Here is a 25594-nt window from a genome sequence, read left to right as displayed (position 1 = left end):
GAGGAACTGTGAAACACTGGTCAATCACTATTAATAATTTCTTATGTGTCCAACCTCGTAGGTTGATCGTTAAAATGAAATTTGTTAGTTCTAAAAGCCATCATAATTATTTATAGGAAAACGTTCTATTTTTATTTCTCAAACAAATGTTTGTGCCTGAAAACAGGTTGGTCTTATTTTTCTACTGAGGTTTGAACTTTGAGAGTGTTTACACACGAGAGAAAAGTGAGAAAATGTTAATGCCTGTTTGAGAAAAGTGTATAAAGTGTGTAGTGAGGGGTTTTACAGCCTTAAAACGTCTATAATAATTGTAAAAAATAACGCTGTCTACTTTGCGGATTTCGCCTATTGCGGGCTATTTTTAGAACGTAACTCCCGCGATAAACGAAGGACCACTGTGTATCTACATGAAAGGTTTATCTTTGACCCGTTGTGTGACTGTCATGCCCAATTGCGCTGTGTTTGCGCTTGTGATGGAGGGCTGTATGTGGGGATAATCTACTGTCTCGTGTCGTTTCTCAGATCAGTTGTTGGTTTGGTTTTGTGGTATGCAGGAGATCACTTGATAGAGGGTCTATACGTTCAAATAATAATGAAAAAAAATACTGTCATCACTCTTTACTCTTAGTCAGTCTCTTACAACGGTGTAGCCTAAATACACGAGCTTTCTAGAAGCACACCCAATTAAATACGCACGCTCAGAGGCAGGTACCCTCTGGTGCGCACTTTTTTGGGGGGGGGGGGGGGCGACAACCCCCTGTGATAAACTCATCGCCCCCTTAATATTTTTTTTTTCTGTTGCCGGGTCTGTGTGGCTGGCAGAAGCACGGAGAACTTGCCCTCCCATGGGCGGCGCCAAGGGGGTGCTAGAGCTCCCCCTGTAATTGTCATAGCACTCCCAAGAAAATACTTCATTTATTATTTTCATTTAATTTCATCCCATGTTTTTAAGACCTTGTCTACACTGAAACTGAACTTCTGCTATACAATCTTTCTCTTTGTCATTTTCAAAAAGTGTTCCATTCAGCAAATATCTCCGTTGTCACCGATCCTGTGAAACTGCGTGAAAATGCTGTAGTACATATGCAAGGCCTGTATATGGCGCTGTAATGCTTCCATTAAAAATGGAGATGACGACGTGGGGCTAATGTAGCGACGAAAGCTAACATTTTAGAAGCCGGCTCACAGATTAAATAAAGTCTTTTAATCTGACCTGTTGCCAGAATTCATCATCACAGATGAAAACTGTTGTGCACATGACACCCTTGTTTTGGAAGATGACGTCTGGAAATGCGTTAATTAATTCGAGTTTTTAAAGAAGTCCCTCAGTGTTTGTCCCTCAGTGTTTGTCAGATTGAGCTGGAGGACACCAGCACTTTGTCCCACTACCAAGAAAAAAAAAGAAAGAAGCTAAATTAGACTGTTAAATTACACAGTGAACATGTTACAGAGGCAGGGTGATGACATCATCCTTTCACTTTTCCATAGTAAGACACCTCTGGCATTTCCAGATTTATGTGATTAGATAAATATTCCGCTCATAAAAAGAAAATAAACATTCATCAACAGAACTGATTGTTTCACACAAAATGAGTGTAACGTGACGTTCAATGACATCACATTCAACAATGTCATGATAATAATAATAAGGCACCTTTCATTAATAAAAATCTCAAAGTGCTACAAGAAAAAAAACAAGAATAAATAAGAGAATAAAAACATGAAATCTTAAGATAAAAACAGTAACAAGTATGTAATAAAACCATAATAAAATAAAAAGACTAAGATGCAACAGATTCGAATTATTGAGACCTGTGATAGGCCTGTCTAAAGACTTTTTTTTTTTTTTTTTTTAAGCTTCCGCAGTCTGTGGAGCCCTTAGATGATCAGGGAGGGAGTTCCAAATATGAGGGGCAGCTGAACAGAAGGCCCTGTCTTCCATGGTGTGAACTTTGGTGCAAGGGGAGACGGAGAAGATTAGTGTTGTATGAACGGGAGGGTGTGTGGGGAGTGAGGAGGTCTTTGAGGCGAGTGGGGGGCATTGCCATGGATGCATTGGTGAGTGATGAGAGCAATCTTAAAATGGATTCTGTAGGTTATGGGGAGCCAGTGAAGGTTATGGAGTATAGGTGTAATGTGCTCCTGTTTACATACTCTTGTCAGAATTCTAGCTGCACTGTTTTGAATATATTAGAGCCTTTGAAGGTTTTTTTTTGTTGTTGTTTGTTTTTTTTTTGTTTTTTCAGAGATCCTAAAGAGCAAGGAGTTACAGTAGTCAAGCCCAGAGGAGACAAAGGCATGGACGAGTTTTTCAGCATCAATGATGTCATACTGCATTGAGTGTAGTTTCAAGTTGTTGAAATGGTGCCCAAATATTCATAAGTGGAATTGAAAAGAAGTGAAGTCTGTGTCGCCTAAAGAACTACCTGAGGAACAGCAGACAAGCCTGCTGTTGGCATTTTTCTCCTGAGGCTTTAGGCTACATGTGGAGGTCTGAATATGTGTACTGAACAGTAGCCTAGGTTTGTGTGTGTGATTTTGGTCATTCTGTATGTCATTAGTGACTGTCGCAGATGAGAATGTGGCAGAGGTGCAGCAGAGAGCCACAGCACCCTCAGAAAAATGCCAAGCTCTCCCATAGCACCTGCAGAAAAATGTCTCTGGAGCCACCACTGTGCCCTCCTCTCATATAACTTTTACAGCTCCTGAACGTGTACCGCCTGTTTTTTAGCACACGGACTCATCGACTGAAACTCAAATGCACAATTGGCAGTTATTTTCCCAACAGTGAAAAATGAACCATATGGTTGCTGAGTCTGTTTGAGGACCACGGTTAAACCCACATGTAACCAACAGGTGGTGGGAATTTTTAAATGTTTTGAGTGGCAGGTGGGTTAAGGAGCGCGCCACGAGGTGACAGATGGCAGTGCCACCGGCTGTTCTGGACCCACATCAGTTTTGGCTTGATGGTGTTTATTGTCGCAGTGGGATTTGAACCCTGCTTTTATTTTCCAATTAGTTCTCATTTGTGGTGCCTTAGGGTAGTTTGGGGAGTCTCATCTCCCCCTCCCCAACCATCCATTGGCAGTTCATGCAGTCGTGCTATGAAGGGGTGATTATAGCTGAGAGCACGTCACTCAGGGTAGGCAGAGAGGGGTTCGCCTACACACCTCCCACGATTTAATTCTCAAACATTTAGTTCTGCTTTCAAGTCTGCCCACGACTGCGTGGGTTCTGTAATAGTCACTTATTGGCATGAGGTTTGGTGCAGGCGCTGCCGCCGCTAACAGTTCAACGTCTGAATATTGAAACAAAAACATGCACGCCGTCCACTCTGTATTTTAATCAAAGTCCTCCTTTTCGGGTGATACGTCATCTGCATTCCTGAGAAATATACCAGCCTCGCTTCTCTTTTTTGGCATATTTTCTCTTTCAGTCCATGTTTGTCTTTGAACACACATGTAACAGTGTTTGTTTGCATGAGAAAAAGGAAATCAGTCCAGCTGAATTTACATGGATTTGTTTGAGCTGCAGAGATGAGGTTCTGTTCTACTTAACGAGTCCACTCATCATCCGGACACTTGTCCTTTCCAGTAAGACATCACATTTCCAGAACATGTCCATCCACGCTTTCTTACTTCAGACGGAGTCGTGCTGTGTCAGTTTTGTTTTTCAGGGTCATTTCTCGGTCAGTGGTCGTCTCTTTTAGCGCAGCCGTCTCCGTAACTCGAGTCTGAGCGTAATAAGACAGAAATTTCAGGCTCAGTGTATGATAAAGCAAGTCGGCATGAAACGATTCACTCATGATTCTTGATACGATTTTCGATTTTCTTGTGGTTATTTTTTATTGCCAAACACGTGTCCGCTTCTTAAAACTGTAACTTAAATGTTTTATCTTAAATAATCGGAATAAATACTGGATTGTAACAAATAGTAATTTTTAAAAATATATTGTGTAAATATAAATGCTAGTTATGTATTTCTCATTGCCCATTGGTTCAAAAGTATCACGTGATTAAAAAGGTGCACTCTGATTGTTTGTCGTGCACTTTTCTCCCATCTGTTTCACTCTATCGCATGGCTCCATTAGTTTCTGGTAAAAAAAAATAAATAAAAAAAATTCCATGATACGATGAAGCTAAATCCAGCAGTTGCAGTGTTTCGTGGGGACGTTTTTACCTGTTGTTGAAGTTCTGTGCCCCTGAGTGCGACGGCTCTCTCTGCCGCGATAGTCAGCGGTGTGTCAGCAGGTACTATTGGGCAGGTTTAACCACTGAGTCCTGTTGCCCTCCGCTTTCTGTGCTGAGAAGAAATGACAGATCTATTCAGATGTCATATAAAATAAATGAATGTTTTCCCCTTTGTGCAATAGTAAGAATATTGAATATTCAATACTGAATTTTCACTATTGAATATTGCCATTCAACAAGGCCTTGTTGAATGATATAAAGGTTTGTGTTACACCTTGGAATTTCATGTGAGAAACCCTCTAAAATATCTTTTTTTTTTTTTTTTTTTTTTTGTCACCTGGCCACGCAGCGCTGGATTTGGTAAGCCTTTTCTTGAAAGTATTAAAGCTGCGCGCTGCTCAAGAAGTTCTCTGGTGTACTACAGTCAAGTTGGTTTCAAGTGAGTTATTTGAAATAACCTACTTGAAACACCTATGTGTGTGTGTGTGTGTGTGTGTGTGTGTGTGTGTGTGGAGAGCGGACATGAACATTGCCATTCATATTTAATTTGAATCCATTTTAATAAAAAGCTCTGGACCAGATGACTCATGTGGACCTATTGGACTGAAATATGCTGCTCCGTCAGTCACAGTGATCAAATTGTGCTGTTCCAAATGTAGTGTTCCTGCTCCTTTTTTCTTGTTGTTTTTGTGTTTTGTTTTGTTTTGTTTTTGCATATACCAAAAAAAAAAGAGATAAAGAACATGCAAAAATATAACGCAATGCTAGAATACTCTTGGCTGTATGAGCATAAAAATAGGAAACAGTGTGACCTTTTGACCTCTTAAAATAGGTCAAGGTTAGCCATCTTTGACCTTGTCCAGAGTTTGTCTCTCAAGAATGTTCCCTGTGAATTTGAAGATCCGGGAATGAATAAGACTGGATTTACACTGAGCACAGACAGACTGACGCAAAGTCTTTGCAATACCCGATGGTCATATTTTGGCCTCGGGTTAAAAATGACATATTGTTAATATAACTTCAAGAAGAGCAGGTGTTTCCAATAAAAGTGGTGTTCTGTATTGAAAGACTTAAATTGTGTTTAACAACAGTAGAATTCCTTATACCTTGAAAAATGTCTTGAATTTGCTTGAGATAATCAAGGCTTTGAACCCTGGAGGCGAAAGTCTGGAAAACATGGGCCTTCAGGCGCCTTAAAGCCGAGGTGATGTCACTGTCGTTTGAATTGACAAACTCATTACGGTAATTAAAGACACATATTGGCTTAGAGGAGAACTGCTGAACTGTCCTTTGTACTAACAAAAATATCTTTGTTTACCCCCCACCCACCCCCACCCACCCACAATTCACTCTTTCTGCAGACTTTAACTACAACACGGATGGCTATGAGGGAGACGGGGCAGACGACGGCAAGTCTCAGGAAGGCTCCGAGACGCTGCCTTATATAGACGAATCCCCGACCATGTCACCCCAGCTGTGTGTGTCCCAAGGGCACGATGGAGATGTGGTCTCTCCCACGCCACCAGAGGGCCTACTGCCTGGGGTAAGTGCACAGAAGACACAGCAGATCTAGTAGGTATGGCACAAGGTGTAAACCGGATCATAAGGTCAGAACCTTTCATGACTCATAGCTTTGTGGGGCTTGTTTGTACGACTGCGGCCTTCAGTTGTCGCTCCGGCACCTGAAATCGGGACAGCTGGAGCCTTGTTGATCCTGACCTGAACCTGAACCATCCCTCCAATGAGAGGCAGTGCTGTTGCTGTTGCATCTCGAGTTCCACATCAGAAAATTCAGCATGTCAGTTTTCTGTTTAAATTCATATGAAGATGATCAAAAGTGCGATTAGCTCAGACTTTCTCCAGTTATTATTATTATAATTATTATTATGTGATCACAGGAATATCAACACTCCTGCAGCTTTGACCTAAAAATTGTTTGTTCATGAATTATTAAGCTCATCGTTGTACTTTCACTCAGATCCATAATGAAAAAGAATATACCTCCATCTAGTGGTAAGATGGGTTTACAACAACCCTGGTAAATCACAGCTTGAAAACAGGTTAAACTGTTAACTGCAAAGGGATTGCAGGAAATCTTGCTGAAAAATTGAAATATTCATCGTCTGTCACAGTAGAGGTGTGTGATTGTCTGTCCATCAACAGGGGCATTTGACTTTGGCATCACATGAGGAAAACTCAAAACAGGATGTGAATGAAAGCAATAAATAAGAAAGGCTTCATCACAGTCATACAAAATGATTCATATTGCTAAGCACCGTTTTTAAAAAATATGGTACAGACGTCTCCACGCTACGTTAGGATGAACGTGACACTGTGACTTTAGTTATTGAAAGTGACTTTAGTTATTGCATGTGACGCAGTCCAACAACTTACTCTGCCCACGGATCGAAGCATCTGCCCACCCCCCACTTTTTTAAATAATGGCTTAAATGTTCACCCTAAATTAAATTAACTGCATGACCCCAACACACTTTAAAAAGCAACTAATTAGTCTTATCTGTGATGTCATCATCACTGTGCGCTGGTTTAATTTAATTTATTTCATTTTATATAGCGCCAAATCACAACAAACTGTCCTAACCTAACCAACCCTTAGAGCAAGAACACAGGCGACAGTGGTAAGGAAAAACTCCCTCTGATGATTTGAGGAAGAAACCTCAAGCAGACCAGACTCAGAGGTGGCCCACTACTTGGGCCTTGGGCTGGTCTTTCCCGAGTTCTGTAAGTGCACAGCAGTAACTTTTGTTTTGCATGAGGATTATTTTTCTTAATTTATTCATATTTTACACCTGCATGTCATTTTTTTTTTTTTTTTTCATTTTTATCAATAGTAGTTGCATGACTGTCAATTAGAGAGTTGTGCACAAGACTGAATGCATATGGCAGCATCTGGCACTAAATGGTTGAGTTATTTGTCATGAAATCAGACACTTTAGTGAAATATATGGAGGTTGGACATCACTGCCAAATGTAGGTCATGACATATGATCTCTTGAATTTCCTCCACCACCTGAATTGCCTTCAGGTGATGAAATTCTAAATTGTTTCCAAACAGTGCAAATTTTGATCATATTGGCAATATCATATTATGAATCCCTTATTTAAATGCTAAGGAATAAAATTATAGTGGAGCCAAAGAAAATTGTTTTTATGACTTAAATATTAAAAAAAACAAAAAAATAAGGCTGTACAGCTTTAACCGTTGTCCTGTGTGTATGTGTAAATGTACAGCAGAATTTATGGCGCTTACAAATCATTAGTGGTTTAAAAAAATACTCTTCCAGTGATTTTGACCTCAAGATCCAAGATTCAACAGCTTTTCTGTGCAAACTGCACATAAATTATGCTTTAGCTGCAACATTTCTCTCATTGTGGTGTATTTTTTGTCTTACCGGAATAACCACAGCAGATGGTCCACCTCACTGAGTTTGATCTGCTTGAGATTTCTTCCTGTAAAACCAAACAAAGCCCCAGAGGAAGTTTTTTTTTCTGACCACTGTTGCCAGTGTGCATGTGGCTCAGGTTTAAAGCACTCTGTATAAATAAATATATTCAGCTGAATTGAGGGTTAGACAGCAGCTCTTGCAACTCTGACGGGCTGAAAGGTAAAAGCGTGGGATTTGCCTGTGCCTGAAAACGGCTGCTCTCCACTGAACTTTATGGCCTGTAATTAGATGCAGAAACACAAGCAGCACTTAAGCTGATCTCAGCTCAGCGCTTGAGGCTGTCAGCACACTGACCAGAGAAGAAGGAACCGTGCAATGGCCAGTAATGCAAGAAGCAGATGAGCCGCGTGCTTAATGAGGAAGTGGCTTTTAACTGCAGAGGTGCACTACAGGAAGTGAGGAAAAAAAGCTGCCCGGCTGAAGTGGAGAGAGTGAGCGAGCGAGTGGAGTGTTGGAAAAATCAGCCTGCAGCCATCAAGGAAGTGGTGGGATAGGGTTTATGGCGAGGGGAGGGGCGGATGTAGAAGGAGGGCAGACCTCATCGACCGAGGTGGAACACACACACACACACACACACACACACACACACATATATATACACACAGTCCAAAGACCAGGAAGCCCGGCAGAGGAAGGGGGTGGGGTCATGTAGGCAGGGTCCACTCTCGCTCTCTTTCACTCGCCATCCGGACGACTTACTCTGACGGGAAAACGCCGATGTGTTTTGGCCGGGTGTGAGGAGGAGAATCACAGGTGAAAAGAGGAGGGTTAAAGAAAGGAAAGTGGATGATGGAGGAGGAAGAGGAGGAGGTGCTGTGCTACTTGGACAAGGTGCTGGAGGAGGAGGAGGAGGAGCTGTTTGACTATGGAGATGTGGAGCCGGATCCCATCACGCCGCTACACAAACAGTTCAAGGTGAGCTCACGGCCTGACAGCTGGGAGTTGGGCGGGGAAACGTGCGCACAACGTGCGGCGCTCACCCTGTAAGCAAAGTGGAAACTCTCTGTGGCGTGTGTGTGCATGAAGGCCACCGATGTGTCGCCGTGGTGTGATGAGGTAGATAGACTTGAGAACACACCTCCTGATTCTGACTTCCGTTACATGAGCACGTTGAGACAAAAAGCCGAGCCGCTCTGATCGCTGTGGACATCAGCTCGTGTTTTTTTTTTTTAAACACACAGGCGGTAAAAGCAGGCAGCGTTTTCCATCATGCCGAACTGAAGCAGATGTTGCTGTGGAAATGTCCACATGGTGTCACACAGTAGCTCTTTGTTCAGCAGAGGAAAAATATTCCCACTTTTCTCCTTTCCCGTCTCTTCTCATCCCACTGTGACACGTTTGTATGTCGCAAACATCCTTTGAGTTGGTTACAAGTGGGTCCGTGTCAAAAGTCCCTCTGATATGACACGATAATATCAAAAATCATAAATAAGCAATGCAGAAAACATGCAAGTTCTTTGAGTTCTTCGATAATATATTTTTTTAAAAAATCCCGCTTTTTGCCTTATGTCACAATAGCAAAACATTTTTTTCTTTCTTCATTCATTTTCTGCCACATGTCCTGGGTTGTGGTGACAGCAGACTAAGCAGCTCAATCCACGCTTCCCTATCCTTGCCAAGTCCTGTAACTTTTCCCCGGCGATGCCAAGGTGTTCCTAAACCAGCTGGGAAGTTTAATCCCTTCCGCGTGTCCCAAGTCTTCCCCGGCATCTCCTCCCAGTTAGACATGCCTGGAAGACTTCCCTAGGGAGACGACCAAGAGGCATCCTCACCAGGTGCCCGAAACATCTCAACTGAAGCAGTTGTTCTATTCAGAATCCCTCCCAGATAACTGAGCTTCTGACCCTGTCCAGGAGTGTAAGCCCAGATACCCGACGGAGGAATCTCATTTCTGTCGCTTGTATCCACTCATGACCAAAGGAGAGGACAGGAGCATAAATCAACTGTTAAATTGAGACTCTCGCTTTCCAGCTCAGCTCCTTCTTCACCACGACAGTCCAGTGCAGCATCCGTAAAACATCAGACGCCGCCCCAATCCGTGTATCGTTCCCACGCTCTAATTTACCTCCACTCGTGAACAGGACCCCGAGATACTTAAACTCGTCCACTTTGGGCAGTAACTCTCCCCTGACCCAGAGAGGACAGTTCATCGTTTTCTGGCAAAGACCCATGGTCTCAGATTTGGAGGTGCTGGTTCTCATCCCACTCACTTCACACTCAGCCTCAGACCTGCTCAGTGCACATCGGAGGTCACCGCCTGATGAAGCCAACAGAACCACATCATCTGCAAACAGCAGAGATGAGACACCAAACCAAACCCTCTGGTCTCTGACTGCACCTTGAAATCCTGTCCATGAACATCAAAAACAGGATTGGTGACAAGGGGCAGCCCTGGCAGAGTCCAACACCCAACGGGAACAGGTCTGATGGAATGCGTAGTATGTGGACACAGCTCCTACTGTGGTCATACAGAGGCTGTGTTGTTGTCATGCCCAGCCCTGGCTCAGGGGCGAGATTTTCATTCATTGCCTTATTTCCTCTTTGAGTCTCTGGTTTTACCTTTCATTAGTTTATACTTTACCATGTTAGTCTGTTTGATTCTGTTTATTGCTTTGTTTATTATTTAGTCAGTAGTTTCTTTCGCTACCTTATTTAGTTTGCAGTCATTCAGTTATTCATTGCTTTTCTTTATGCTACACTTTTGTCACAGATTCTTTCTTTGGTTTTCTTTTATTCTGTAGTTGGTTATTGGTTGTTCACTCCTGGTCCTATAAGTCTAGTTCTGGTTATCACATTTCTTGTATTATGCTTTAGTCACAGGTTTTGGTTATTATTCACCTTCAGTGTTTCTTGTCATATCATGTTCCATTTGTTATTTATTCCATTTTCTGTTTATCAATTATCTTTTATTTATTGCATTATTCTGTAATCACTGTGTTTATTCTCTGTTTATCATCTATTTTGTGTTGTATTTTGTGGTTACTGGTTTTGTTTCATGTCAGTTATTTTCTGCTCAGTTTGTAATCGGTATCAGTCCCTGTTCTAGTTTCTATTATAATCATAGATCTTCATGTTTCCCGCTATTTGGATTAGTCACGTTATTTCCTAGTTTGGTTTCCCCTTTTGTTTTGCTCACGCATTATTGCTTGTCTGGAACACGTCACGTTATACACTTTTAGTTTTATGCCACTTACTTTAATTGCTTTGCACTGTTGGTTTTTCAGTCACTTAGTTATCTTGCCCCAGTTCGCTTTGCTTTTGCCTCACTGCTCTCTCCTGCACATACCTTTGTCTTCCCCGGTCATGCCCCTTTCCAGCACCTTCTGCACACCTGCTTCTCATTTCTCCTCTAATTACACCACCAGTTATTTAAGCCCTCACAGTCTCGCTGCTCACTGCCAGATTGTTGATTTCATGTCACTCTCCATCCTTAGTTTCAAGTACTCCTTTGCCTTGTTTTTTGCCTGCCGGATTTTTGACCTTGCTTTGTCCTTGACCTTGAATTTGCCTTTGTCTCTGATTGCCTCCTCGCTGTGTATTTTGACCTGTGCCTGTCTGTTGAACCACGCCTCAGACTTTCGCCTGTCTGTTACCATTGCCTCACTGCTGGATCACCTGTATACCGACTCCCTGCTTGCTTTGACGATTAAACCTTGTACTTTCTCCGTCCCTGGTGAGAACTTGCGTTTGTGTCCACCTGTTATGAGCCATGCCGTCACGTTGCCTGACAGTTGCATTGGTTCCAGGACACCATACTCCCACAGTGCCACCTACAGGACACATCGAGGGACCTGGTTCTTTTTGCACCTCAGTTTTGTTTTTTTTAACTCAATGTGAGATGACTTTTCACTCTACCTGCAAGTGCTGCACATTCACGGAGATAAATGCAAAAAAAGATGTTTTGTGCAGTGTAATGTGTTACAATTCCATAAAACAGGAGTTCCCAAAGTGGGGTACGCGTACCCCTGGGGGTATGTGAGGGGAGCGCTGGGGGTACGCGAGAAATTTGGAAAAAAACAAAAAAACAAAGATTTATACTACACATAGCTGCTCCTAGCTCCCTGGCTATGGACAGCGATGACGGGTCGGATGCTTCACTTTGTGTTGCGGGGAAGGACATTGCCACGGATTGAGAAACTAAAAGACGCAAATATGACGAGAGCTACATTTCCCTGGGATTTACTTCTATCAATACTGGTGGATTTTTGTGACCACAGTGTGTTATTTGTGCAATAGTACTGTCTCATAATTCGATGAAGCCTTCATTGTTGAGAAGACATTTAGAAACTAAACATTCCCATTTGAAAGACAAGCCACGGGATTATTTTGAGCGGCAATTGAAATCCCTTCATACAAGTAAAACGTGCTTAACCCCTTAACGCCCATCGTCGCATATATGCTACAATCTGACTCAAATATGCAACTTACCAAATTGACCTGTATACCCGTTGTCGCAAATTTGCAACATACCATCATTATTATTATAACATAAAGTCATTACCAGAATACCCAATATTACTATCTAGTTTTTGTGCAAAAGTGAAATTAATAATCTCAACATTATTTACCATCTACTTAAAGGCAAAAACACACACAAAACATTTTTGTATATACAGCTATATAAATTCGGGCGTTAAGGGGTTAAGGGAGACGGATAATGATTGCAAGAATGGACTAAAAGCATCCTTCATGGTGAGATATAGAGTGGCTAAAACTAGTAAGCCGCACACTATAGTGGAGGACTTGATATTACCTACCGCCTCAGATATAGTTGGGACAATGCTGGGGGAAAAGGCTAAAAAAAACTATTCAGACAATGCCCTCATTAAACAACACCATCTCTTGGCGGATCTCTGAAATGGCAGAAAACGTCCTAAAACAGCTACTATAACGCATACTTGCAGGTGGATTTTACGCACTACAGCTGGTCGAGTCCACAGATGTTGTAGGTCTGGCACATCTGCTTGTGTATGTGCGATACATTCATGAAGGGACAATTAAAGAGGACATGCTTTTCTGTAAACCTTTGGAAATGAGGACAACAGCAGAAGAAATTTTCACGATGCTGGACACCTTTGTCAATTCGCATGGACTTAAGTGGACTCAATGTGTGGGCGTATGTACTGATGGCGCAAAAGCTATGACAGGGAGGCACAGTGACGTGGTTATGCGTGTGCAGGCAGCGGAGCCCGATGCCACTTGGGTGCATTGCAGTATACACAGAGAAGCCCTTGCTTCAAAGGGCATGCCCATAAGTCTGAAAAACATTTTGGACGCAACAGTGAAAATGGTGAACTTTGTAAAAGCCCGGCCCACGAACTCTCGCATATTTTCTGCTTTATGCAGCGAAATGGGAAGTGAACATGAGGCGTTATTACTACACACAGAGGTACGCTGGCTCTCAAGGGGCAAAGTTTTGACATGTTTCTTTGAACTCCGTGATGAACTTAAGATTTTCTTCTGTGACCATCATTTTGAACTCTCAGAACAGTTGCACGATCAAGTTTCTTACACGTCTGTCTTATCTGTGTGATATACTGGTGGCCTCTACTGGTGGTTGGCTCTCACTGCGGTATTGTATCACTTCCTGTTCTGGAGCACAGCGGTGTTTTGCTGTATCTGTTTAATCTGCGCAGTTAGATTGATCTAGTTATCTAGATAACGATTTGTTTCCCAGTGTAATCTTCACGTGCCTTAACTAAAGCACTCCCTCTGCTGAATCACCTCTAAATTATTTACACGTTATTCACTTTGCGTGTTTTTAGGAATCTGCTAGCTTAGCGCAGCTACTAGCTCTTAGCCGGTTTAGCATGGCGGCTTCTCCTGTCTCTCCCGCACTTTTCTGCTCTGGGTGTGAAATGTTTAGTTATTCCTCGGCCTCCTTTAGCAGTAATGGTACTTGTAATAAGTGTAGCTTATTCGTAGCTTTGGAGGCCAGGCTGGGTGAATTGGAGACTCGGCTCCGCACCGTGGAAAATTCTACAGCTAGCCAGGCCCCTGTAGTCGGTGCGGACCAAGGTAGCTTAGCCGCCGTTAGTTCCCCTCTGGCAGATCCCGAGCAGCCAGGAAAGCAGGCCGACTGGGTGACTGTGAGGAGGAAGCGTAGTTCTAAACAGAAGCCCCGTGTACACCGCCAACCCGTTCACATTTCTAACCGTTTTTCCCCACTCGGCGACACACCCGCCGAGGAACAAACTCTGGTTATTGGCGACTCTGTTTTGAGAAATGTGAAGTTAGCGACACCAGCAACCATAGTCAGTTGTCTTCCGGGGGCCAGAGCAGGCGACATTGAAGGAAATTTGAAACTGCTGGCTAAGGCTAAGCGTAAATTTGGTAAGATTGTAATTCACGTCGGCAGTAATGACACCCGGTTACACCAATCGGAAGTCACTAAAATTAACATTGAATCGGTGTGTAACTTTGCAAAAACAATGTCGGACTCTGTAGTTTTCTCTGGGCCCCTCCCCAATCGGACCGGGAGTGACATGTTTAGCCGCATGTTCTCCTTGAATTGCTGGCTGTCTGAGTGGTGTCCAAAAAATGAGGTGGGCTTCATAGATAATTGGCAAAGCTTCTGGGGAAAACCTGGTCTTGTTAGGAGAGACGGCATCCATCCCACTTTGGATGGAGCAGCTCTCATTTCTAGAAATCTGGCCAATTTTCTTAAATCCTCCAAACCGTGACTATCCAGGGTTGGGACCAGGAAGCAGAGTTGTAGTCTTACACACCTCTCTGCAGCTTCTCTCCCCCTGCCATCCCCTCATTACCCCATCCCCGTAGAAACGGTGCCTGCTCCCAGACCACCAATAACCAGTAAAAATCTATTTAAGCATAAAAATTCAAAAAGAAAAAATAATATAGCACCTTCAACTGCACCACAGACTAAAACAGTTAAATGTGGTCTATTAAACATTAGGTCTCTCTCTTCTAAGTCCCTGTTGGTAAATGATATAATAATTGATCAACATATTGATTTATTCTGCCTTACAGAAACCTGGTTACAGCAGGATGAATATGTTAGTTTAAATGAGTCAACACCCCCGAGTCACACTAACTGCCATAATGCTCGTAGCACGGGCCGAGGCGGAGGATTAGCAGCAGTCTTCCATTCCAGCTTATTAATTAATCAAAAACCCAGACAGAGCTTTAATTCATTTGAAAGCTTGACTCTTAGTCTTGTCCATCCAAATTGGAAGTCCCAAAAACCAGTTTTATTTGTTATTATCTATCGTCCACCTGGTCGTTACTGTGAGTTTCTCTGTGAATTTTCAGACCTTTTGTCTGACTTAGTGCTTAGCTCAGATAAGATAATTAAGATAATTATAGTGGGCGATTTTAACATCCACACAGATGCTGAGAATGACAGCCTCAACACTGCATTTAATCTATTATTAGACTCTATTGGCTTTGCTCAAAATGTAAATGAGTCCACCCACCACTTTAATCATATCTTAGATCTTGTTCTGACTTATGGTATGGAAATAGAAGACTTAACAGTATTCCCTGAAAACTCCCTTCTGTCTGATCATTTCTTAATAACATTTACATTTACTCTGATGGACTACCCAGCAGTGGGGAATAAGTTTCATTACACTAGAAGACTTTCAGAAAGCGCTGTAACTAGGTTTAAGGATATGATTCCTTCTTTATGTTCTCTAATGCCATATACCAACACAGTGCAGAGTAGCTACCTAAACTCTGTAAGTGAGATAGAGTATCTCGTCAATAGTTTTACATCCTCATTGAAGACAACTTTGGATGCTGTAGCTCCTCTGAAAAAGAGAGCTTTAAATCAGAAGTGCCTGACTCCGTGGTATAACTCACAAACTCGTAGCTTAAAGCAGATAACCCGTAAGTTGGAGAGGAAATGGCGTCTCACTAATTTAGAAGATCTTCATTTAGCCTGGAAAAAGAGTCTGTTGCTCTATAAAAAAAAAGCTCTCCGTAAAGCTAGGACATCTTTCTACTCATCACTAATTGAAGAAAATAAGAACAACCCCAGGTTTCTTTTCAGCACTGTAGCCAGGCTGACAAAGAGTCAGAGCTCTATTGAGCTGAGTATTCCATTAACTTTAACTAGTAATGACTTCATGACTTTCTTTGCTAACAAAATTTTAACTATTAGAGAAAAAATTACTCATAACCATCCCAAAGACGTATCGTTATCTTTGGCTGCTTTCAGTGATGCCGGTATTTGGTTAGACTCTTTCTCTCAGATTGTTCTGTCTGAGTTATTTTCATTAGTTACTTCATCCAAACCATCAACATGTCTATTAGACCCCATTCCTACCAGGCTGCTCAAGGAAGCCCTACCATTAATTAATGCTTCGATCTTAAATATGATCAATCTATCTTTATTAGTTGGCTATGTACCACAGGCTTTTAAGGTGGCAGTAATTAAACCATTACTTAAAAAGCCATCACTTGACCCAGCTATCTTAGCTAATTATAGGCCAATCTCCAACCTTCCTTTTCTCTCAAAAATTCTTGAAAGGGTAGTTGTAAAACAGCTAACTGATCATCTGCAGAGGAATGGTCTATTTGAAGAGTTTCAGTCAGGTTTTAGAATTCATCATAGTACAGAAACAGCATTAGTGAAGGTTACAAATGATCTTCTTATGGCCTCAGACAGTGGACTCATCTCTGTGCTTGTTCTGTTAGACCTCAGTGCTGCTTTTGATACTGTTGACCATAAAATTTTATTACAGAGATTAGAGCATGCCATAGGTATTAAAGGCACTGCGCTGTGGTGATTTGAATCATATTTGTCTAATAGATTACAGTTTGTTCATGTAAATTGGGAATCTTCTTCACAGACTAAGGTTAATTATGGAGTTCGACAAGGTTCTGTGCTAGGATCAATTTTATTCACTTTATACATGCTTCCCTTAGGCAGTATTATTAGACGGTATTGCTTAAATTTTCATTGTTACGCAGATGATACCCAGCTTTATCTATCCATGAAGCCAGAGGAGACACACCAATGAGCTAAACTGCAGGATTGTCTTACAGACATAAAGACATGGATGACCTCTAATTTCCTGCTTTTAAACTCAGATAAAACTGAAGTTATTGTACTTGGCCCCACAAATCTTAGAAACATGGTGTCTAACCAGATCCTTACTCTGGATGGCATTACCCTGACCTCTAGTAATACTGTGAGAAATCTTGGAGTCATTTTTGATCAGGATATGTCATTCAAAGCGCATATTAAACAAATATGTAGGACTGCTTTTTTGCATTTACGCAATATCTCTAAAATTAGAAAGGTCTTGTCTCAGAGTGATGCTGAAAAACTAATTCATGCATTTATTTCCTCTAGGCTGGACTATTGTAATTCATTATTATCAGGTTGTCCTAAAAGTTCCCTGAAAAGCCTTCAGTTAATTCAAAATGCTGCAGCTAGAGTACTAACGGGGACTAGAAGGAGAGAGCATATCTCACCCATATTGGCCTCTCTTCATTGGCTTCCTGTTAATTCTAGAATAGAATTTAAAATTCTTCTTCTTACTTATAAGGTTTTGAATAATCAGGTCCCATCTTATCTTAGGGACCTCGTAGTACCATATCACCCCAATAGAGCGCTTCGCTCTCAGACTGCAGGCTTACTTGTAGTTCCTAGGGTTTGTAAGAGTAGAATGGGAGGCAGAGCCTTCAGCTTTCAGGCTCCTCTCCTGTGGAACCAGCTCCCAATTCGGATCAGGGAGACAGACACCCTCTCTACTTTTAAGATTAGGCTTAAAACTTTCCTTTTTGCTAAAGCTTATAGTTAGGGCTGGATCAGGTGACCCTGAACCATCCCTTAGTTATGCTGCTATAGACGTAGACTGCTGGGGGGTTCCCATGATGCACTGTTTCTTTCTCTTTTTGCTCTATATGCACCACTCTGCATTTAATCATTAGTGATCGATCTCTGCTCCCCTCCACAGCATGTCTTTTTCTCTCCCTCAGCCCCAACCAGTCCCAGCAGAAGACTGCCCCTCCCTGAGCCTGGTTCTGCTGGAGGTTTCTTCCTGTTAAAAGGGAGTTTTTCCTTCCCACTGTAGCCAAGTGCTTGCTCACAGGGGGTCGTTTTGACCGTTGGGGTTTTACGTAATTATTGTATGGCCTTGCCTTACAATATAAAGCGCCTTGGGGCAACTGTTTGTTGTGATTTGGCGCTATATAAAAAATTGATTGATTGATTGATTGATATATTTTCTCATTTGAATGAATTGAATCTTGGACTACAAGAACTTTCCGCAACCATATTTAATGTGCAAGATAAACTTGAGGCCATGATAAAGAAGTTAAACCTCTGGGCAAATTGCATGGACAACAACAAAACCGAGACCTTTCCTTTGCTGCATGACTTTTTGTGCACAAATGAGCTTGCATTGACAAAATGTGTGAACCGTGACATTACTTCGCACCTTGGTGAACTGGCTGCACAACTACGCCGGTATTTCCCAGTCTGATGGATCAGATCTATGGATACGCCACCCGTTTAGCTCTGTGCCTTTAAACTTACCAACAGCAGATCAGGAGAGTCTTATTGAGATTACCACAGATGGAGACTTAAAGGTTGAATTTAATCAGAAATCACTGCCAGATTTCTGGATCGGACTACTCACAGAGCAACCTGTGCTAGCCAAACGAGCTGTGAAGACTTTGATACCGTTTGCTACTACTTATTTGTGTGAAAGTGGATTTTCAGCCCTCACAAATATGAAAACAAAGTACAGGGCAAGAGTTTGTGTTGAAAATGACTTAAGACTCAGACTTTCACCTATTACACCAGATCTAACAGAGTTGTGTGCCTCTTTCCAAGCACATCCTTCACATTAAAAGTGTGGAGAGTTGGAATACTGTTCATAAAACTTGATAAAAGTAAAGAGTTTTGAATAAAAATTCACAGGTTCAAAAGTGTTGTCTGATAATTCTGCAATTCTTTAATAAATCAATATATGATAAAGTAGTAGCATGTGTTCTTTAATAACCTTTTTTTTAATTGAAAAAATCATAGGGTGAGTAGGGGGTACTTGAGTTGAACTCAGAAGTCTGAAGGGGTACGCAAGTGAAGAAAGTTTGGGAACCACTGCCATAAAACATAAAAGAGAACATTTTTTTTAGTTTATTTTCCAAAAATTACAAAAATAAATAAATAAATAAAATGAAATCTATATGTACATTTCCCCTCTTGTGCCCACCAGTGTTTAGGTTTCTGTTCTGTTATTTTGTTCTGTTATCTCTCTCCACTGCTTAGACTTTGCTGTTATCAGTTGTGCAGTCTACAGTTCAGATGACCTTCAGGTTTTTGAATTTTTGTGATGTGACTCTTCCTCACAGAAGAGTCATTTCAGGCTTCATCACAGTGCTGAGGAGCACAGAATATTCAGTTTTGATCAGAATCTTTATAAATTAAAGGGTTTATTCTTGAATTGTTAAATGAGATAGTTAGAATGAAATAGTGTTTTTAAGCTTTGGATGTGGTTGTGTCTGCTGATGGATCGACGTATTTGGTGCCCATGATTGAAATGAACATGAAATTGGGTCAACGACAGGATTTTAGTACTTAAAAGTGGATCTTTGCATTTAGTGAAAAATCATTTAATTAAAAAAATAACATAATGCAACTCATTTTATCAGCATGAAGGTAAAAGAAGAACCTGTTGTGTGTTTGGATCCAGAGCAGATTTCATTTCTTTGCTGTGTTTGTGTTTGAGGCGTTCGTCTCTTTGCTTGTCAGGCAGAACTTGTGTATTGATATAATTGAGGATTTGGTTGTGTTAATAATTAACCCCCTTCTACACCTGTGGTTGTTCTTAAGTCTGTTTGAAATATCTCGAACACTCCTTTATATCTCACCGCACAAATAACTGCGTCACTGCCTTTTTATGGTCAGTTTGTGTTTAAAATCATTAAAGTCGTTATTGAGCATTGTCGTCTACATAAAACTGACGTTGGCCTGTCTGGGTGGTGGTGCTGGTGATTGTAAACTGCGGAAGACTCACTTTGTCCTAATGAGGGCGTCTTACTGTTCAAGTTAATGTGTAATGATGACATCACAGACGGGTGACTGAGTGGCTGATGACCTCTCCCGTTGTCTCACTGACCTCTGCCCGATCCATTCTCTGATAAGATTCCCCTCCCAGGAAAATAATTGATTTAACTTTTGTTTCCTGCTGGAGGATAATTATTATTATTCTGTTGAATTTAAAACAAAAATGGATCCACATGATTGAATATCATGAGGAGCAGGTAGCTTCGATAAAGTGTTGGGCTGCCAATATGTAGCCAGGGTTCTCCCCAGACAATGGAACAACGGTGTCATACCATCATACTGCCATCTAGTGCCACTATAGTGTAGATCTGGGTTTGATTCCCACCTGGTCACACTTACCTGTATCCTTGAACACGACACTTACGCTGCATTATCTCAATCCACCCACCTGTAAATGGGTATCGGCCTCAGCTGGGAAATAATGTGTGTCGGACCGCCGTCCAGTCCAAGGGGAATTGTAAACACTTATCTGCTTCATGTTGTGCAATCCGGAGATGGGCACCAGCACCGACGGGCCTCAGCACCTATGTAGAATATAGGGATAAAAATAAGCAAAGGTTTAATCTGTGCTGTATTACCCGAACTTTGAGTAGCATTGACTGGTGTCAGTTTTGGCTCGGTACCGTTCTCATCATTTCTAATGGCACTTGGTCCAAATGACCACCTGAAATATTCCATCTTGTATCCTTGGCTGGGACTCTGATCCAGTGTGTGGTCCATTACAAGTAAACTTGAAGATAATTAATCAGTTGCAGAGACCAACACTTTGCATTAAAGTGCGTGACACTAGTGTGTGTAGTGTAAAAAGTACCACATTAACTAGGGATGTGAATTGTACAACAACTCACGATTCAATTCAATTCTGATTCTTGGGGTGACGATTCGATTCAGAATCGATTTTTGATTGAAAGAGCTCTGAGAAATAGTTATATTACTTAAAAAATGTTTATGTTTAAGAAAATGCAGCTTTACAATGTTAATCAAGTGATTCTAGATGTAAATTTACTTATCTGCTTTGCTCGTTCAGAGTTGGCTGGCAATTTAGCGAAGCACTGGTCAGTAGTCGGCAGAGACCTCTGCTCCACTTCTTCTAGCTCCAGGTGATGGCGTAGCATGTGGGCTTGCAGATTTGAAGTGTTTCCGAAGTACTTGACTTTCATTTTTCAGATTTTGCACACTGCATAAGTCATGTCAATCTCCTTCTTACACAGCAAATAATAAAATCCAAAATGCGCTCAAACATTTGCCTTCAGCAAAGATGGTGCTGGCTGAATTAGCTCTTCATCCACCATGCTAAGCTGCAGCTCACGAATGTTTGAAGCACGCCGGACCCTCCCCTTGTGGGGACGCTGTAGTATGGAGGCCGTTGCCTGACAAACAGTACACGTAGAGAGTAAGTAAGAAAATGTTTAAAAAAATGCTTTTTAAAAATCGATTCTTGGACATTTTGGATTGATTCAGAATCGTAATAAATAAGAATCACGATTTGGACATGAATCGATTTTTTTTTTTTTTTTTTTTTTTCCCCCCCAGCACCCCTAACATTAACACCATCCACGATTATACGTGTTGCTAAATGTGCTGCTCATTAACTTTCATTTCACTGTAGATCTTGATAAAAATACTAATCCGTCATGTTTCAGTCTGAAGGCCTGTTTATGCTCCGTGGCCATGCAGTTTTTTCGACAGTCGTGAACCTTTCGAAGTTCTCCGTCAGGGTTGATGAGGTGTCACAATGCAATTCATCGCCAGAACAGTAGGAGGCGTGACAAAAGTCATTAGTTGTGAAACTGGAAAAGTGAGATTCTGCAAATGATGTAGTAAGCAGACCAATCACAGCCCGTGTGTGTAGTTGCAATTTTTGAGTGGTGTATGGAGAGGGGTTGCGTCACAGAGATGTAGAGGGCCCTGTGCCGATACAGAGTTGCAGATACGGAGTAGCATAAATTGGGTTTTATCCCTGGTTTCTCAAGCCCCTCTCACAGAAGGCGTGTGTGGCATTGAAAGGTGCGCGTAGCATTCGCCACCCAACTCGCCGCTGTATGCCAGAAACACATCACACAATGCTGTAGGATTACCCGCATTTCCCAGGGTGTAGCCAATGTTTTGGTCATGTTCAAAACACTTGCCATTCAATGTTATTTGTCTCCCAGTCTCCCCTTACATGGCACTAACTCGCCACACACACGCCATCTGTATGACAGGCGGGAAAGCACAAGGTTTTCCCGAAAGCCAATTCTATAATAAAATGGAAAAGAAGCAGTAACGTGCAGCTTCAAACACCACTGAATGCCACGCTCACACTGTGCAGACACACCAGCAGTCACCCATATTGGCTGCGAGTGCAAGCATGTGCATGGCGAGTATAGCACGCTAATGTTTGCCAATAACGCGCCACTTTCCATTACAGTTGTGACTTTCCTGATGCTGAAGTTTTTGGAATGATACTTTTCACAAACAAATCATATTAAAAATAAAGAAGTTATTCACGAGTGAGGACTGACTATAAATCATTTCAGACCTCAGCTTGATTATTGTATCAGTTGTGTGTGATAGATCAGAACATGGTTTAGGTTTTACCATCTCTATGTGTATTGGTGTTACGTGTACAATGACCATGGTCTGATTTATGCTGCAGGGAGATCTCGAAAAAGGACTGGAGATGAAGAAACTGGTGCTGTCGGGTTTCCTAGCCAGTGAGGAGATCTACATCAACCAGCTGGAAGCCCTCCTCCTGGTGAGACACACTTCTTAAAGCGCATTGTGGTTCATCACAGCCAACCCATATTTTGATAAAGATGGAGAGCGTGGGTGAGACCCTGTGTGGACAAATGAAGTCTAAACACACCCCTAGCTTAAGAATTGAGCTAAGCTTAAGAGTTTATTAAATCATATTTTTTCGGGCTTGGGCGATGGATTGCATAATGGTTTACTTTGGTGTGGGCATTAAAAAGTATGACCTGTGTATTTCCTCAGTAATCATGAATTAACTGGTCTTAATGTTATCACCCTACTAAAAGCTGCTAAAAATGCTAGTAAGTCTCTTCAGCATCTCCCTTGTTTTCGCTCTTGGTTGCCACAGCAGATCTGAGGTGGATCTCCATGTTGATTTGTGCAATTTTACGCTGGTTGCCCTTCCTGAGGCAAATTCATATTGAAAGAATGGGCAGGGGTAGAGTTTGAACTGGGAACCTTCCACACTGAAATACCCAATACCCCTGCTTAGCTGCAAAAAATACTAACAGGAGCAAGATGGAAATCTCATTCAACAGAATTACTGCAGCACAGATGTCTTCATTGATAAGCTAGGACAGTTAGCTGCACAGCAAGCCATGTTATTACATATATTTATAATGAAATGCTTAAAGTGCAGACACAGTGCTGCACAACAGCTGGCTGCTGCTACCGGACCTTTGGGCTTTGCATAGGAATACATGCATCTGCCACTCAAGTGACCACACCCCTACGTATGCCTAACTTTATGGCTTAAAATGTGTTAAACTAAGTAGTTCCAGTTGTCATGGAGGTGGGGGGAGGGGGGGTGGTGAACTTGCTGTACAGACCAAAACCACATTTTTGTACCAGGCTGTAAACATGTTTATTTCTCCTTTAAAGTTGAACATTTTAACATTGATTTCTATGGGACCCCGCTCACTTTTGGAACTCGCCTCAAGCAGCCATTCAATCAACCACAAGTTTTTCCTTCTTTCAGGTCGCTTCATTTTGGATGTCTGATTCATACAGCTTGGATAAAAGCAAAATAATTTAAAAAACGTTGAGTCCCGTGTTTCGATGCAAATCACACTAATGTTAACCACAGCAAATCTTGTATTTGTTTGCTAAAGTTAAAGGTGGCTATATGGCGGCAGCAGCGGTCACATACTCTTTTTTTTGTTTTTTTTGTTTTTGTCCTCCAGCCCATGCGTCCTCTGAAAGCCACAGCCACTACCTCTCAGCCTGTTCTCACCATCCAGCAGATAGAAACCATCTTCTACAAAATCCAGGACATCTTTGAGATCCATAAGGAGTTCTACGATGCCTTGTTGCCCAACATCCAGCAATGGGACGAGAAGGTGACCGTGGGACACCTCTTCCAAAAGCTGGTGAGACTGGCACCGTCAAAACGCTGAACGTCTCAATCTTTTTTCCCCCTCTCTGTGACCTTTCAGAGCTCATAAGTACTTGGACAAACTTAATCATGATTGTTCTTAGTACAAATGTTTGCAGCCAGTTTTCTTTAGATGAGTCAGGGGGTTGATACATGAACATTTCCAATATGTCTGAATATGTCTTGGACTTCATTTACATCAATCATTAAGAAACAGTATGGTCCAGTGTGGTAAATCTGTCTGAAGGAGGTACTTCTCAAAAACTGAGTGACTGTGCAGGTTGCATAATATTTTTAGCTGCCCTGTGATTCATTTCTTCTGCTTTTGCGAGCTTTGAATAGATCCAGAAACATTTTGCAACATGACAGTCTAAAATATAAAACCCTTGATATGATGTTGACAAATTTATGTATTTCTCACGTACATTTGAAAATAATGGTGGATTAATCCAGCTATTAATTACATTATAATGCCTTGACACCTCTAAAATACGTAGGTGTGTTTTCATTTTTGCTGATTGCCACTAGGGTGTGTGCAAGAGGAAATTTGTAGTAATGGAAATAAAAGTAATATTCGGAACCAGGGTTCATGTTTGTATACATTTGTTCTGGTTAGTTTGGTTTCACACTGCAGTGTTACGGTCGGACTAAAGAACTTTTCATGACCTACTTACGTCCAGACGCCATTGTTTATGTAGACTGCGTCTCCCATACTTGACGTTGATTGTACGTGTAGACGTGTGTGCTTCGGACTTCATTCTGTTGTTAATTTCATATTTGTTTATTTATTTTCCTGACTGATACTTCTGTTGCTGGACAGCACCTCCTTGAAAGTTGAACATCTTGTTTTCTTTTTTGGATCAGATTTGGTTGCTTTGGTCCAGACTGTTGCATGAAGCAGCTTTCACACCTGCCTTTTTGCACAACACTGGTTATTCTTACTTGGTATCTGACCTAAAGAGTTTGGGAACCACTGACATGCAAAATAAAGTTGCTTTTTGACTTGATCTGCTGCACAAAGTTCACCAAGCTTTTATGAATTTGTCCTGATTATATGGCTTTTTGACTTGGTGAGTTAAAGGTTGATGGCATGTATTGTTTTTAAGTTATAGCAGTAAAAGGGATCGACTCATTTTTATATTGATGCAGTTTTTATTTTCCAGCATGTGCTCAGTGGTTTTGAGGAAGACTGATTCAAAGGCGGAGTTGTTTTGTAAACCTGAGATTCTTCCTTAACTCCTCATGTTTTGCACCACAGGCGTCACAGCACAAACTAACAGCGATTAGTGTAGTCATAAGTTCCTATCTGTGCCCCGTGTACCCACATGTACATGAGTGTGTCGTGTGGTTGCTAAACATTGAGTCAGAATGGTAATGTGACACTACAGATGGTTGTGTAATTAGCTGCTCCACTCACGATTGCTCCTCGTCAGCAGCATGGAGGCCAGCGGAGCTTCACAGTGGGACAGAAATACAGAAAACAGGCATCGTTTCCGGCAAAATTCCAACATTTTTCAGAGAGGAGAAGCACTCAGACGCACTTAAGCCAAATTACTAAAGTCCCTGGGGGCAAACAGTGAGACTAATCTTGCTGTGGTTATGCCTCTGAAGAGACTTTTCTATTATTAAAACCAGTTTTCATGGTAATTTCTGAACTCTAATGATAAAGATGAAGGCTTTGTTTAGACTGCCAGTTCAAATCACATTTAAAGCCTATCTGATTTAAAACTGATCTCACATTTTATTTTACATTACACATTATCATTTTTTCCTCACATTTCATATA

General features: G+C 41.6%; 1 protein-coding gene across 3 annotated transcripts in view; it reads left to right on the top strand.

Moving 5' to 3' along the window:
• The window catches only part of abr (ABR activator of RhoGEF and GTPase), a 219808-nt gene that overhangs the window by 88907 nt on the left and 105307 nt on the right, over positions 1 to 25594 (top strand). For 2 of the 3 annotated variants that reach the window (XM_034177792.1, XM_034177793.1), the window contains exons 2-4: positions 5552 to 5733; positions 22339 to 22437; positions 23618 to 23803. In XM_034177792.1, coding sequence (XP_034033683.1) covers positions 5552 to 5733; positions 22339 to 22437; positions 23618 to 23803 — 467 coding nt within the window. Of the gene's footprint in view, positions 1 to 5551; positions 5734 to 8431; positions 8573 to 22338; positions 22438 to 23617; positions 23804 to 25594 lie in introns of those variants that run through there. The other variant, XM_034177794.1, reaches the window with a different exon arrangement.

Source organism: Thalassophryne amazonica, chromosome 9 (genome assembly GCF_902500255.1).
Source record: "Thalassophryne amazonica chromosome 9, fThaAma1.1, whole genome shotgun sequence".
Lineage (NCBI taxonomy): Eukaryota > Metazoa > Chordata > Actinopteri > Batrachoidiformes > Batrachoididae > Thalassophryne > Thalassophryne amazonica.
Note: the sequence above shows the minus strand (reverse complement) of the source record. Positions and strands in the feature narration are given on the sequence as shown.